General features: G+C 43.9%; 1 protein-coding gene across 2 annotated transcripts in view; it reads right to left on the bottom strand.

Moving 5' to 3' along the window:
* The window catches only part of TMEM106B (transmembrane protein 106B), a 121,586-nt gene that overhangs the window by 51,948 nt on the left and 52,409 nt on the right, over nt 1-17,229 (bottom strand). For both annotated transcript variants that reach the window (XM_085630783.1, XM_085630782.1), the window contains exon 4: nt 2,058-2,217. In XM_085630783.1, coding sequence (XP_085486909.1) covers nt 2,058-2,217 — 160 coding nt within the window. The remainder of the gene's footprint in view (nt 1-2,057; nt 2,218-17,229) is intronic.

Here is a 17,229-nt window from a genome sequence, read left to right as displayed (position 1 = left end):
GTCTCCAGCTGTACTCTCCCCCCTCATGTTGTACCTCCTGTTGCCATCTTCCTCCTCCTCGCCCCCTCACTTCCTCATGTTCCACATCATCCTACTTCGCCTCTGCTCTCCTGGAATTTGCTTGAATGCCCATGTATTTATCTTTCATCTGCTACAGCCTAGTTTCTTCCCTGGTCTACTTTTTATTTTGTTTCCCTCACGGTCTCTGCCTCTAAACTCTGTGGCTATCTTGGAACACACACGCACGCATCACTCCCGGGCGACTGCTTTCACTTTCGCGGCAGCGAAAGCGGACAATGCTTGTTGTTATTATCATAATATGTCAGACAAACATTGGCAAAACTGACAGCTTTGCTCACATTATGACTGCGCGACTTATTGGCTTTGCCAATCCTTTTTTTAAAATTTTGTTTCCCTCATGGTCTCTGCCTCTGAACTCTGTGGCTATCTTGGAATGGCGTTTTCTCAATCCAACATAGCCAACATGTTTCTTCTAAACATGGCAACCATATTGGAACTTTAAACCAAGGATACACGTGCACCATACTATTGCAGGAGAACTATGTTTATTTTTATTTTTTATTGCAAGCATCGGTCGTTGGTTGCATGTTTCCTTTTTTTCAAATGTGTATTCCTGTAGTTCATATTGCAAATGGTTGTTGAGTTTGTGTGTGTTTTATTAAGAGTGTGTGTTTTATTAAGAGTGGGTAAGTGGGTGAATGCAAGAATAAGTCAGTGAGTGTCTGAGTGAATGATAAGTGCGAGGATAAGCTATAGTGCTTGACCATCTTATCAGAGGTAGTAAGCGCTATATTAAAGCATATACACTACAATACAGAGTGCAATTATAATGCGAGCCCCTAAACTCACCAGTGACTGAAGAGGCCCTTTCAGTTAAAAGTAGACCTATTGGTATTGCCAATGCTTGCCTAGGACATGAACATTTCTCCTCCGCCATGCAGAACCCCTTCATCCTCCGCGCACTGGTTCTTGCTCCATCTCTTACCTGCCTTTAATCTGATCTCTAGATTAAGGCGGTGTTGCAACCGCGGCAGTGCCTGCCTGCCTCCCCTCCCCCCTTTCCCTGGCCGGGTTACCTCATTAGCCGGAAGCCCTGGTAATTAATCGCGGTTCCTGTTATCTCTGCATTACAATGCATCTCCCCTGGGAGCGGCTGTCACCACCCACGTCCCTGGCAGAGGGTGATTAACTGCTGCTATAGATAATTTTATTTGTGTATGACTGACCGGCGCCACGAGAGGCTGCCCCCCCCCCCCCCCGAGAGCAAGGCCCCATGCAGATACCACCAGTGCAACACCATGGCAGAGAGCCCAGGCTAGGGACCAGGGCACGCATGGAGCACACCTTCATATGCTTCCGTGGCACGTGGTGGTAATGAAACTGGATGTTATTGTATGGTGCAGGTGCACACGCTGTCCTTTGCATTCATTTCAGTGTGTTTCGGTAGCCCATACATAGGGCAGTGGTCTTCATACTTTTTAATGCTGCTCCTCCCCCAGTAAAGAAATAAAATGCATCAGGCCCCACCTCAGCTTTTACACAATTATTCTGTTTAACTGACAATGTGTAAATATGTCTGGATTTATTTAAACACGAGACATATTTACACATTGCAGTTAAATTGTGTTAACATTTTTCCAGCTATGGTATAAATAACCTAAAAGCATTTGCATAGCCAATGGGTCTCGCCTTTGGGACCGTTTAAGTGTTTAACCATGCAACTGTTAATGTTGGTGCACCAAGGATATTGTGCTGCATAACTTAATACTTATAAGGTCCCAAAAGCGAGACCTATTGGCCATGCCAATGCTTGTTTGTTGTTCTGTTTAGTTCTATGTTTTTACCTAAGGTAAAAGAGTTAGCCAAGTCTCCATTGAAATTACTGGTGGAACACGGTCACTCCATACCTATGAAGGAAAGGTTTCCCATCATTGCATTACATTTATTGAAAATGACATTTGAAAAATGCACGAATGATCTCAAAGAACACATTTAAAAACACTGCACATGTAATACCTGTAGGTAAATTGTATTACCGTAATATTTAAAAATACGGAGTGCTGGACTTCATCATAAGTGACATAGACTGATTTCACTCCAATATACTCCACGTCAATAGACCGAGGAAACAGGAAGAATACAGCAAGTCCCGAAAGAAGTAAACAAAGGATGACGGAAAATGTCACATAAAGCTTTCTGAAATAAAAGAAAAGAAAATTAAGGATCATCTGAAGTTTCATGTTATGGTGCATAGAAAGCATATGCAACATCATCCACAGTTGAAGTTGTTCATAAAGTCCTGTTCAACACTCCTGGGCAGTTCACAGGATTGTAATGATGAAACAATAATACAGTAATAGTCAAAATAATCTAATTTGCTGTTTCTTCATTACAGACACAGCAGACAGTTAGCTGCCTTCATCTTGGTCAAAATTAAGCACTAAATGTTTATATCCTCATTGTTACTACTGACAACCTGTTTCAGGGAATTCCTATTATGGAGCCATAGATGTAGTGCGGGATCCGGCATTCAAATTTGTATTTCTTTATATACCAGGTATCGTACATCTCAATCCTGTGATACCACGATCACACAACTTTGACCCAATTCCCTTCATCTTTACTCCCCATCAGCATTCAACTGTCGACCTCACAAGCGAATGCTAACTACCGTGACCTTGAGAGTTATCGCTGGAATAACAAGGCATTGGTACCCTTTCAAATGTAGAATTGTTTGGTCTACCTCTTAGCGTCACCTTGCATGCCTCGTTTCCACTCATGCTATTTAGTGTCCCTCAGTGATTAGACTCGAGTCAAATCTTGCTCTCCCCGGGTCATCTCTTTGTGGCACCTTCTTGCCTTTCCCATTACTCAAATGCATCCATTGACACACGTTCATCTCCTACCTATCCATCACTCTACCTTCATTACATCCCTCATTCCACCACCAAACCAGAATCATCAAGTAATGGGTGGTTCCCCACTCTCTCATGCTTATCTATTCATGAGATAAATCATATACTTAGCTGCAAATCCCCATCCTGCTTTTGTTTCTATCTTAATCATCTTCATATGAAATCCCTGCTCCTTCTATCAAAAAAATGTGTGTGAAGGTTGAATTTCTCATGACAGTAACACTTCATCTGCTGACATATTCTAGCTTACACAATTTCTGGAAATTCAGTCTTATCTCCTCTTACTGCTACTACAACTCTATCACTTCTGTCGTATGTGAGATTTAGTAACATTTAACTAATTGGTCTCCCACAGTATTCCTGCTACAGAAGATAAAATTAAGAATTTAGTCAACAAACTGCTGACAAACTCACTAACTATCTCGAATATCACCAAGCTGTGAAGACAAATAGAAGGCATCCCTTTTATTAGGGCACTGCACTTCAATATCCTTAATCACCTGCCCATTCTAAACTATCCTGCACATCTTTCAGAATCAGGTGCTGTGATGACCTAGGAACCGTTCTCTGTAATGCCCTACCCAGGTCAGAAAATAGCCTCTGTTCGTGCAATAAAATCTGCTGTCACACCATACCTCATCAGGTTCTAACTCCTCCCTGGGATGGTCACAACCCACTCCTCAGCTCCTGGCCCTCAGAAGGTAGCTAGACATCTGTTGTAATATCAATATGTTATCAGCAGTATCAGACTGTTCTATTTCTCATTATTTACCACCACCTCTGGATGTTACCATTTTGCGATGCATGTCTTATGTACAAATTACATTTTGTGTATAGTGGTTCTTTTCAAAGCGCTCTGCTTCTATTAAATACAAATAGAAAATGAATAATGGCTAAAGAAAGAAAATATAAGATGAAACATAACTAGACTAGGGTGATTTTGGCAGCATGGAAGATGAAGACAGGATGAATTTATTTTAATTCCTGCTGTGATGACTGTATTGAAAGAGTCAGGAGAAAAGAAGACAGTGAGAGGTACTCTACTGTAGACAGAAGAATGGTGGTGATCTTCAATGGAATGAGCATACAGCAGTAAAACACCATCCACTAACGATGCAGTACTGGAATGAGTTAGAGGGAAAGATGTGTAGAAAGAGATCGGGAGGCCCCTTCAAAAGTTAGGACATTTTAGCCGCAACAAGAATACAATGTCACCCACGAAAGTGATGCGAGAGGAAGAAAGAATAGGTTCAGTAAAATACCTTAAGGCATAGGAAAACGTCTTTAAGGCACAGTGACTGGCAGCAGGATGGAGACAGAATTTTCAGAGCAAGATAAGATGGTTTATGAACAGCCTGTAAGGTAGTAGAACAATGCTTGAACATGCTTCTAATGGAAGATTTCTCTAAGGTCTCAAAAGGGGTGATAAATTGTCCCAAAATGCTGTGAGACTGTGGTATAAAACAAGTTCCGACAGCAGGAATCCTATAATAAGGTTTGAAAGTGCTACCTCTCTGGGTTAAATTGGTTCATCAATAACCCAAAACTAATTGAATTAATCCCCAACAAACCTCCGAGACAAGACTCTTGTAAGGTGTCGTTTTGATGTGGTGCAAATCAGCTAAGCCATTACTTGCATTTTGGGCTGAAAAGGGTACGCACAGTAGATTTTTCAAAATGGAATTTTCTTTTCTTGGTTTCGGTATCTCTTCATCTGCCATTCCAGTTTCACCAAAAAGACAGGCACATATTGTAAACAGCACAAATACTACAGGTTTCCTTCCAAAAGAAGTGTACTGAAATTTCACCCGCGTAGGTACACTTTTAGCAAAATGACGGCCATGTTTTCCTGCTGTTTACTATGAAGACAGAAAATGCAATAGCTAACCACTAAACAGACACGTACATGTATGCAATTTTAAAGTAAGGTTTGCATGTATCAATAGATAGATAGAACATACTTACTAAAAGTTGCTGTCACCCCATACGTTTTTTTATCTACTGGTCTGTTTAGGTGTCTTTCACATTTTTGTTCCGCCCACTACAGAATACTGCATGTGGCACTGTGTAAGCCCACTTTAGCGATTGGCTAATCTCACTGCGAGTGACTGCATTTTACTCTTGCACAAGAAGCACATACACATAAAAAGAAGTTCCCTTCAGTGACAGGGACTACTATGGCAACACTTGCCTTTTGAGATCAAATAATAGTTTTGCTTTTAGTCAACATATTTTTTCATACATTGGCAAGGGCTGCCACCTCATCTAACAATAACATTTTAGAAAACACATGACTACATAAAACCGGCATAGACTAAGCTAAAAGGCAGGAAGCCAACACCGAACCCATTGTCTTTCAGTGCTTGTTCTATTTTAGTTCCTAGTCCACTTGAAGCGAAGGCAGGGTGTCAGACACAGAGCGGTCAGGGTCTACAACTCACACAAAGGATCCAGTTGGCTCTACACCACCCTAGATTGATAGGTCCCATAGAAAGAGCAATCAGGCTTACTGCATCTACCCACAGTACCTTTGGAGACTTTTAAGTCCAGTAAGACCACAAGCATCAAGTTGTTCTGCTCAACAACCACAAGTGGCGCCCTATGTTAGCTAGAAGTAAAATCAAAGTGGTTATTGATAAATGTAGGTGTGTCCTGCCCTGACAGGCTGATCTCTGAAGGGCAAGGGATGGGAGCAACTTGCAAGGATGCGCCTTTTCACTTTGAAACGTGCACTTGGTATAAGTTACTTTGCAACACTTCTAAATAGCATCACTTCAAAAATGAAGCAAGTTTGAATTAAATGAATTGACAGGAGTTCTGCTGTGAACAATAACGGTATTATTTCCAATCAAATAAGATGGCTAAAAGTCATGGTGAGTCCCAAAAATGTATTTTAAAAGAAAACCATGTGCCAAGTAGGAAATGTAAACAGATGATTTTAAACATTTGCAATGTAGCAGGTGTGGGACATCTCTGTTACGAAGAGGGCATAACAGCCCCAGACGTCTTGGTGCAGGACACAGGACTTCACTAAGCAGCAGAGCAACTCCTTAGAAATCGGCGGTTTCCCTAACACATAATGAATTAAAGAGAGTAGCTTATAACAGAAAGGTTTCTTTCACAGAAGAATCAATAAAAAAGACAAAACCCAAGAAAGCGATAGGTCATTTTTATTTTTAGTCTAGCATTACTGATAATTACTGGTAATTAATTATCTTCTTAATAAAATAAAAAATAAAATCACAGAACATGCTTTTATACTATGTACTAGATTTATCCTTTACCATGTTTCTTGAAAATAGAAAGACAACTGGTTCAATTCTATGGATGTGCAATGTTAACTCAAAACCACTTTTGCTTTGTTACCAACTATATAAAGTTGAACGTGCAGTGAATGTTTTAAAACTATATTTTAGTCAAATCTTTTCCAAGCTGGCAGCGAAGGAATGTCTCAAGAGCCCCTTCCTTACACAAACTGGCTATTCAAGTATACAAGTATATCACTACCTGACATAGCCAGTTTTTCTTTTTAGAGGTTACGCCTAGTCTTAAAGTGGAGTGATTTGTGTATAAATTACAATCTGAGAGTACTTCTCGCTTCGAACAGGTTGCGGTTGAGAGAAATCAGGAGACGCATGATGTTGCTGTACCTGAGGCTATCTAGCATCCATGTTCAGGGCTGCATTAAAGAAACAAGACGTGGCTCTGGTATGGGACACCTGTGGATAGGATTCAGTGATAAGCTCATTTCAACAACCCCTTATAGTTTAACCACTGACATTTCCATGTGTCTTTGCACTTAATAATGAGCCCTTCATCACATACAGTCAAGGGATGAGTAAGGTTTCCCTCAGAATCTTCGCTATAGTCTGGTTCAGGAATCCAAGGCGACACTTCTGATATGACTAGAAGAGGTGGTTCCGGTCTGCCGGCTTCGCATACAGTTCCATCTCATACTTGATTCAGAAGTACACACAGCCTTGAAGAGTAGTAATGACTTGACAGTCACTGTGTCCTGGGTCCCACATCCATGGGACATAGGTGTGCTCAATTTTAATCAGAAGTTTCTATTTGGAATGCCAAGAAACTTTTTTTGTGGGGGGGTGGGGGGAGAGAGAATGAGGAAAACTGACCCAAAGAGGGAGTAGAAAAGCAGCAGGGAAATACTGTGACTTGCATTTCTAAAGCGGACGGATCTTGGAAAAGCGGAGTAACAGAATGGCCACCTCCCCAGTGTAGCCATGACAATCATTCACCCCTGATTTGTTTCCTCAGGGAAAAAGGAGCTAGGGCAGGCAAATCCCGCTGCGAATGGCTGGGAGTCAGTCGACTTTGACTGCAGATCTGGCATGGGTTGTAACGGGTGGAGAACTACAAGATCCGTAAAGACCGAAACCCAGATGATGAGGAATCTCACTGCTGATGAGGCCCAAGCCTGCCTACTAATAACTGAGCCATTGGTGCTCTCTTCTGTGATGTAATCTGTTCTTGTAAAGTAATAAAGATAAGGGGAGTGAGATTGTGTAATCCTGGTTCGCTACAAAACAGACAGTCCATGCTTTCCACAGCAGAAAATAGCAGTACCATCGAAAGGGTGACGTTTCCTCCTTGTTGGGAGCAAATATCTCTTGCAAGTGGGAGGAGGATGAGAAGTACAGTGCATACTGCTCTATTACTCTGCTCTCCAGATAACATGATATGGATACAGTTTTATCTGATCTGTGTCACTCTAATCAGGATGTCAGCTACTACCAACAGAATTACCGACGTCTGCCCTCATCAGCAGGAAGAGATATGCAACAATTCACACTGTGGGCCAAGTTTTCTGAATGACTGACTATTTACATTTATATAGTGCTCATTATCAAAAGGCTCTCTATGATCATGGTGTCAGAGCTTTAGAAAACACCTTAAAGATCATAAAATTACTATTAGATGCTCATTGTTTCAGCTGCTGTTTCTCTGGTACATAAACTGCCATAGAACATGGTGTGGTGAATGAATGACAGTAAAGACCCTCAAAATATAGTGGCAAATCTTCTAAATATCTTGGAACATCCGTATCCAAAAGGGAGGAGGTGACTATCATAAATGGCAAAAAGAGTTGATGGCAGCTACCGATTTCCCTATCAAGATGCAATTTCAAGAGCAAAATGGGAACACTGATGGGCAAATTCTCTACAGGTGAAAGCCTTCGGATGGGTGTGAAGAGGGCCAAAAACATATGGCAAAGATGCTGTTATGATAAAGAGATTCTAGGTATCTGTAAGGAAGTAATTTTCAGCGAGAATCCCTGTTTTTTATTTTGCCTATGAAATACGCATATTGGGACCTCTTTTGTCAGCAATTCGCCCAAATGTAGTCGTCCCATATGAGTTACTTCCAAAAATGGATTTCAACTACAATCTCCAGTGCCCACCATTTAATCCAGTGCTCCTCCAGTGCAGCTGGGGCAAAAGGCTCTGTGCATGTTATGTGTAAACAGCCTATAAACAAGCATGTGCAGACTGAGCGAGGAAGGCTGCCGTCTGACTCTGGAAGGCATATGTGCATGGCTAGCACAGTAGTAAACATGACCCAAAGTAAATTGCTTATAGCCTCCTAATGTCTTTTAATTAAATTAGGCAAGAAATAAGAATGATATTTTTTCTTTTGGGCTGATATGTAAATCTGTAGTTTGTAAACCTTGTTTTTAGATTTTAAATAAAGTACGACTACCTATAAATGTGAAATTGGCATAAGAAAGGAAAGTCATAGATGTGTCTTTCCCTACCAATGTCTTCATCACACACACATCTAATGAATTAATTTTAATCTATACGAGATAATTTATACAACACATTTTCCAAGCCATTTAATGGATTTAAGCTTTGGGCTACCCTGTTGAGCAAGTTACTCTCCTGGCCAACAGGCAGTTCAAAGCTCCCCCCATCCTCTCACCTCAGAACAGCAGATATATTACGGAAGTTTACTCGTTTCCTGGCAGAGCAAGAGGGCATGGCGAAAACTCAATAACATAATCAATTTTATCTTTCAACAAGCACTGGCAGGATGTGTTCGCGTGGGATCATGGGAGAGCTAACATTTCTCTGGCTCCAGTCACCACATAGTAGTCCCTTTGATGTCTTGGAGGGAGAAAATCTGACTTGAGTAGTGGAAGCCAGCTTCAGAACTGAGTTGTATTGCAGATGTACCTTCAGTTGAAATCTTGATTCATCCAAGAATGTTGTGAACTTGGACAACCAACGGGCATCTCTCTTTAAGTGTCAGTAAGGAGTGGAGGTGGGATGTGGCATCTTTGCAGTGGATATGGAGTTCCAGCTTCTAGATCTCTCATCCCTTCCCCATTTTTAAACCCATACATAGGGAAGAACCTTTGAGAAGATGAGGAGCAGCTGAAGAAGAAGGACAGACCATCACAGTGGATGAACCTCTGTGTAGGCAGAGAAAACCACCTTGGACTTGTACTTGCGGGACTTTGTTGGACTCTGTTGCCAGAACTAGCTGTACCAGTACCCTGCCCCTTCCAGTAGAGGGTGGATTTGCAAGGGATCCTGAGGGGAGGGGTATTCCTTATCTGGTCTGGGCTATGGGCCAACACACAGGCACCCTTGGGTGCTTTTGGCGTGCAGGCAGGGAAAGTGGTCTGTCTTGAGGACTGTGGTGCTGCAACAGGAAAACCCCACGAGAGAAGACTACCAAGGGGCTGGACAGCAAGGCAGGTCCAGCGCTATTGCAGCCCATAGGAATCAAGGAGGAAACAACTGTGCCCAAAATCTGCGAGGAGCCACCCACAAACGATCATGAAGAGGACTGGATACTATATTAAACAACCTCTGGTGGCTAGAGCAGGGCAATAGGTGCAAAACCAAGAAAACTCATTGTCAATCGCCGGAGAGATATTTTAAAAAGTTAAAGCCATTCATGTGTCATTCTGAAAAATATCTCTGCGAATTTCCGGTGCGCTTGCAAGCACCCGCTTCTTCATTATTTCCCAGGCAGGATCTTGGCAACAGTCCTAAAGACCCCTTGACTATTTGGGTCTTCCAGGGGCAAGGGGGCCTTGAACGCTGTCAAGCTAATTATAAAATATGCCCTTTTAGAAATGGGGGAGGGGACATGTGTCCCTCCATCCCACAGAGAGACGCTGGCATCCGTTCTGTGAGCTCCCACTGGAGGAGGTCCGTTAGGGCCTTGTTCAGATCTCCCGCTCCTGAGGACAGACATGAGAAAACAGGATCCACCAGCTTCCCCACAGGACATCTGAAGAGCAAGTGCCAAGCAGAGGGAATGTTTGCTGGATGACCCAGATACACTACCAGGAGCAAGTTGGGAGCATGGTTGCCATCATAAAACGCCCAAGGGAAATAATAAATCAAAACAGTACACCACATCAAAAGTCTTAAAAAGAACAATTTCGCCACTTCAGCCGTATAAAGAGAGATTACCGCAGGCTGATGACAAACCACATAAGGCATTGGAAAAGCCATAAAGATGTGCATAGTGCAAATGATGGTGCTCCGTAAGTGCAGGGGTGTTTGGATTTTTCTGGGTGGCTGGCAGAAGTTGAGCACGTCCCCCTACAACGGCCCTCGCTTTTTGTAAGAGTGGCAACCTAAGTATATTGGGCCAATGAATTAGCAATGCTGGGGAGGTTTAGGTTTTGCTATGTTTTTTCAAGCACACCCATGGAGGAGAGTTGTCTCAGCATGCATTGGACGCACTGTGTCTCCAAGTGCTGATAGGTTCAATCAAATGTTAACTAGAAGCAGGAGGTATAGCAGGTTAATAAAGAAAGGGAGTAAATGTTCATAATTTAGCCAACATCTTGTGCTGGTTTGTCATGTTTAATAGACTGAGTTAAAGCCTATAGGCATGGTTTGTTAAAAGTGGAATGACTTGCATTGTTTATTGATATTGAAAGACTTATTATTATTTTGCTTGTTTGTATTGTATATCTCTTTTGTGGCCGAATAAAGATTTCTTGAACTGAATTGAAAGACTCATATTTTCAATTTGTTGAATGAAAGCGGAACACTATGGGACAAACACAGCAAGTCAAACTTTTATAAGTGCACACAAGACTGGCTCTAGTCATATCTGGCAGGTATTGTGATTTTAGGGTTAGGGACTACACCTGCGCCTCATCCCTGGTGGCCAGTGGTGGCCTTAGGTACGCTTCGCTTGCTGCCTGTTGCGTTGTGCCTGCCTTGTAACTGTCTGTGCCCCCTGCCCCCCGCTCGCCGCTCTGATTCTATGCCCCTTTTTTTCTGTACCCCTCGCCGCGCCTTGTACCCCTGTGCTGACTTGTGCCTCTGTGCTCCTTGATTTTGTCCCCTTTTCTCTTCTGTATCCCGCGCCGGTCTCCTGTCCACCGTCCCGGCCGCTGCCTCCCCTGCGGGCCGCCCCCTCCGCGCCCATCCGTTCACCCGTCCTCGCCTCCCACCTGCTCCTCCCTCCCACCTCCCTTATATCTCGGCCGCGCGCAGCAGGCGCGCCTAAGGCAAGCTCGTCTGCGCCTGGACCGCGCCCAGAGCCAGAACCCCTGGCCTCCGCGCCAACCACGAAGACCGCCTCCGCTACGACGCCAGCACCCTCGTCACTCTCAACCCAGGAAAATGTAAATTGATACTTGTATAGCGCACTACTCACCCGCAAGGGTCTCAAGGCGCTTGTACGAATACCGCTGTGGAACCCATCCTGGCTTTCCCTGTGAGGCGTCCACTCCTGGGCACCCCCAAGGTGGAGGCCAGGCATCCTTAGCATTGTGGGGGCCGTTGTGGAGATCAAGCAAGCTATTGCCTAGAGTTGCAGAGTGGGACTCCATGATTGGAATAGGCACCGAGGCGAGAATTATCAGGTCCGTGGAATTTTTGAGCCCAAGACCCGCCGAGGCGGGGAATTGAACCCTGGTCCCGGGCTAGACCTCTGCATCAGGGTCTGCCGCTCTAATCATTGAGCCACACTTCTCCAGGAAGAAGAACCCACACCTGCTGCAAGGCCGCCCCGAAGCGCACCCACGGCCCCTTCACCTGCCGGAACTGCAGCTTCTCCTGCCTCGAAAGCGCCAAGACACCTGAAACTCAACCAGCTTAGATGCATCCTGATCAACACCCGCTCCGCACACAAACATACCGTCGAACTCTGGGACCTACTCGACACCACATCACCGGACGTCGCCTTCCTGACCGAGACCTGGATGAACTAAACCTCCTCGCCAGACATCGCAATAGCCATCCCAGACGGGTACAAGATCACCCACAGAGACCGCACCAACAGGCCCGGGGGAGGAATCGCCATCGTTCACAAAAACACCATCAGGGTATCAACAAACACCAACGACACCCTCCGCACCGCCGAACACATGCACTTCCAGATGCACATGGACGCCAAGACCACCCTAAGAGGCACCCTCATCTACAGACCACCAGGACTCCGGACTCAATTCGCCTCCGAGATCATCTGCGGCATCCCTCAAGGATCTTTCCTCAGCCCGGCGCTGTTCAACGTCTACATGGCTCCACTAGCACGCATCGCCTGACAGCACGACCTCAACATAATCTCCTACGCCGACGACACTCAGCTGATCCTCTTCCTCGCCAAGGACCCCCGCACCACCGAATCCAACCTCCACCAGGTAATGAAGGCCGTCGCAGACTGGATGGAGGACAGCCGCCTCAAACTGAACACAGACAAGACGGAAATCCTCATCCTCGGGTCCAACCCCTCCGGCTGGGCCGACTCTTGGTGGCCCACGTCACTGGGGTACCCCCAGCCCCCACCGACAACGCACGCAACCTGGGAGTCATCCTCGACTCGAAACTCTCCATGACCAAACAAGTCAACGCAGTCTCCTCCACCTGTTTCAACACCCTCCGCATGCTCCGCAAGATCTACAGATGGATCCCGACAAACACCCAGGCCCTAGTCAGCAGCAGACTCGACTACGGAAACGCCCTCTACGCCGGAGCCTCGTCCAAGCTCATCAGCAGACTACAGAGAATCCAGAATGCCCCTGCAAGCCTGATACTCGACGTCCCGCGCCGCGACCACATCACCCCCCACCTGAGGAACCTGCACTGGCTCTCCGTCGACAAAAGAATCTCCTTCAAACTCCTGATCCACGCACACAAGGCACTCCACAAAACCGGCCCAGCCTATCTCAACAGTCGACTCTCATTCTACGTACCAAACAGGAAACTCCGCTGACCACGCCCTGGCCACGGTTCCACGTATCCGGAGAACTACTTCCGGAGGCAGATCCTCCTCCCATCGCGCCGCCAGGGCCTGGAATACCCTCCCCCTTTACCTGCGACAGACCGAAAACCTTCAGGAGACAACTCAAGACCTGGCTCTTCGACCAATAGCAACAGCACCCCCCCCCCCAGTGCCATGGAACCCTCACGGGTATGTAGTGCGCTTTACAAGTTATGTGATTGATTGATTGATTGATTGGTGACTTTTCCTTCTTTTTACTCTGTATCCAAATTGCCTTTCAAGCTATGCAGCAAGTTGCCCATAAGGTTTTACTCCACATGGGCCATATTCCCAATCACTGTAGCTAGCTGCTCCAAAGTCTGTCTACGGGAATACCATATTGTGTTTTTATTCCCATACATCTTAGAGCCTTCTCTAAACCACCCATCTTACAACTCTCAAAGGATTCTGTGGGATTTAGTGGTGAAACATTTTTTTTGCAAGAGCAACCTTACTTTATAAACATATATGTAGACAAATATGAACATGGAACAGGAGACATCCTGGGTATTTTGTCATATAGATGACACTACCTTCAGTTCCCCTCTACTCCAACATCCAAACAAGCTATTGTGATTGTGCCATGGGGCACTCAACCAGTTACTACCACCTGTGCTGTTTCACACTCCGTTCAACTAGAGGGAAACCTCTATTCCAAGCAAAGGCTTATACAGACTTTCCCCCGCTTATAGCACCACACCAAAGTGTCTTCACATTTATAGATACCCACATTGTTTACTGTATAACCAAACACGAATTTTGAGCATGATGCTTTGTTTATTCCAGTATTTGGAATCTGTAATGCCTGAATTTTACGAACTCAATAAGGTAAATGAAGAACTTTAAAAACACAAACAAAACATAACCCTATTCTGAACCTCCTTTTTCAATAGCAATTAAAAAGTCTAGAGGAGAAACCATCAACTTGAGAAACTACTGCCATCCTTGTCCTTTACAAACCTATAGGGATCAATGCAACTTACTTTGACCCTTTTCAATTTGAGCATACTTTTTTTTCTCAGTTACACTCAGGGTAATCAGTTTGCCAAAGTTATATAAGTTGCAGAAGTATTTCCAAATAACCATTAATGGGCACCAATTATGAGCATTTCACTTCAAATAATATATATATATATATATATATATATATATATATATATATATATATATATATATATATATATATATATATATATAACCTACTGGCGGTCGCCAGTAGGTAGTTATAGTTAGGACCACGTTTCCATAGGAAAACCTCAACATTCTATTTTGAATAACTTTGGCGCCGGTCGACGAATCCTCGCGAATTTCTCAAAATAGGTGGGGCGCTACGCTCCGCTCCTACCCTGAAAGTCTCGGGGGGATTCGTCAAGCGGGGGCTGAGATAAAAGGGGGGTCCCAAAACGCGTTTTTCCCATGCATTTTTCCATAGGACCTTTAGAACGAGCTACAGCCCGAACGGCTGAACAGAATTACTAGAAATTTGGCAGAGAGGTAGTCCCTAGGTCAAGGAAGTGCCTTTTGTAGGTTTGGTGTAAATCTGTTCAGTAGATTCTGAGAAAATAGCCTTTAAATCAATATATATATCTGAGCCCGCTTACGGTACGCTTACCGTACGCTTACGGTAAGCGTACGGTGGCGTGCGCGAGCGCGATTCTGATTGGCTCTTAGATCTTAGTAAACATTCGAATCGGCAGAAACCAGGAAGCGGCGTCCGCCATTTTGTCTACCGCACTGAGTGTTATGTATCAAACATGATGGCCAAAAACATGTTACGGGGATGTTTTGACAACTCCCTCTCACATAGTCATGTTGAGGGAGTCCCCAAACATCCCCCAAGAGCAAAAACGGCATTATTTTTTTTTCGGCAATTTCGCGGGGTACGCTTACCGTACGCTTACCGTAAGCGTACGGTAAAAAAATAAAAATAAAAAAAACACTATCCACACTTTCTCCACCCCTTGTGCAAATGGTGGCCGAAGGCCACCATTTGTGCATGGCTTATCAGAGCACAGAAATTTCCCAAAAAATTTCAACAGATTACCTATCACAAGGAAGCGCATAATATGTCCTCCATGTGCGCACGGTGCGCGAAGCGCATCGTGCGTACATGGCCCATCTAGCGTAACGTGGGCACGGCACTAACTGCGTAAAGTGGGTGCGCGGTGCGCGAAGCGCACCGCGTGCTCATTGTGCGCGCACGGTGCGCGAAGCGCACCGTGCGCGCACGGAACGAACTGCGTTAAGTGGGCGCGCACGCCACGAATGGCGTAAAGTCACTTAGCATTTAAAAAACCGTACAAATTCACTGAAAAAACCATAGGTTTCACACATGTTATAGTTAGCGGAAATTTTACTGATAAAAAACCAATGAAATTGCCCCGTTATAGTTAGTGCTGGCAACTATAACTCACGCGACCGCAATCTTCTGCTGATGACATATGTGTCTTTATGAAAAAAAAATATTTGTAATATATGTATAGCTAAAAATGTATGGAAGAAGACATGGGCAAATAAGTGTCTAAATACAGTATTAGCATCAGCAGAGGATTGCGGTCGCGTGAGTTATAGTTGCCAGCACTAACTATAACGGGGCAATTTCATTGGTTTTTTATCAGTAAAATTTCCGCTAACTATAACATGTGTGAAACCTATGGTTTTTTCAGTGAATTTTATATATATATACATATACATACTGGAAACTAGAGACTGAACTGAGTTATAAATAGTGACATATAAAGGCAACAAATAACCATCCAATAAATCTAGCAAAAAAGAAATGCCTATTTACTTTTCAAAAGCTCCGCATTTAATCCGTTAGTCAGCTTGCAAGAATCAATATGGGGGGAAGCAATGTCTACCCCTAAATGAATTACAGCCAACTGTATCTAAAAGAGCACAGATATTTGGAAAATAAGTAGAAGGGCAGGAATGGCACTAGTGGCGTTACAGAGGAGTAAATATAGGGTCTGAGACACTTCAAAGTCAACCTTGTTAACTGCAGACCCCTGGACGAAGGACCTCTATTGGTCCGAAATGCACTGGGGATTTTGAATTGCAATATTTCGGACGAGAAATTTGGATAGCACTTTGATATATTTATAATGAATTCATGAGAATAAAAACAGGGAAAACATTTGGGAACTCAATTTACTCAATTGATCATAATTAGATTATAAATGGATTACAAATGGTTTACTCCTCATGAAGACTGAATTTGGATTCAAGGATTAAACTAAGAAACGTACTGGGGACAACAGGTAGTGCCAAAGAGATATACCATCCTAGAAATGATAGTGTGTCAAGATCAATGGGATTTTGGATGAAAAAACTGAATATTAAATTAGGGATACCTGTGGCTACGAGAGGTAGCATGATGCTGGAGATGGCAACTGGATCTAGGGGGAAATGTTGATCATGATAATATAGGTAATGATGGGGGATAAAAGGAGTATACACAGAACAGGTACACAATATGCAAAGGTGTACACACATGAAAGACCTCAAAACTCAGATGTGGTTATGGGATTGCCTCTAAAATTAATGACAAGCGATGGAGAGATTTAAGCAGATCAGAAAAGATCCTGTTATGTGGGATGAGCATAGCGATCGTTATATGGATGATGGATTGTTTGAAGGGTTTTACTGTTGAAAGGGGTAACCTTAGAGTGAAATCAAATGAAATGGGTAAAGGGGGTATCAATGGACGTGAGTGGGCAGGGAATGCAGATTGGGTGGATGCCATTGTGCAGGAAAATGCTTCAAAGAATAACACCGAGAGTGTCCACACCGAGAGCCTCATCAGCGGTCCGTACATCTTATTTTCTGATCTCCAAGTAGGATGTAAATATGAATATTCATCATGATGTTATATGGCAAGGGACTAGTAGCAGGGGAGGGAGGATATAAATTGCAGAAATATGTAGCAAATTAAGCATTTAAGACTGGGCCCGATTAAATAGAACAAAGACAGATGCAACAAGAAATGATACATGAGGAGAGCCCCTTGTAAGGGGATACATTTAACCATTTCAGA

The sequence above is a fragment of the Triturus cristatus genome, chromosome 10, assembly GCF_964204655.1.
Source record: "Triturus cristatus chromosome 10, aTriCri1.1, whole genome shotgun sequence".
In the NCBI taxonomy this organism is placed as follows: domain Eukaryota; kingdom Metazoa; phylum Chordata; class Amphibia; order Caudata; family Salamandridae; genus Triturus; species Triturus cristatus.
The sequence above is the reverse complement of the archived record's forward strand: the minus strand, read 5'-3'. Positions and strand labels throughout refer to the sequence as shown.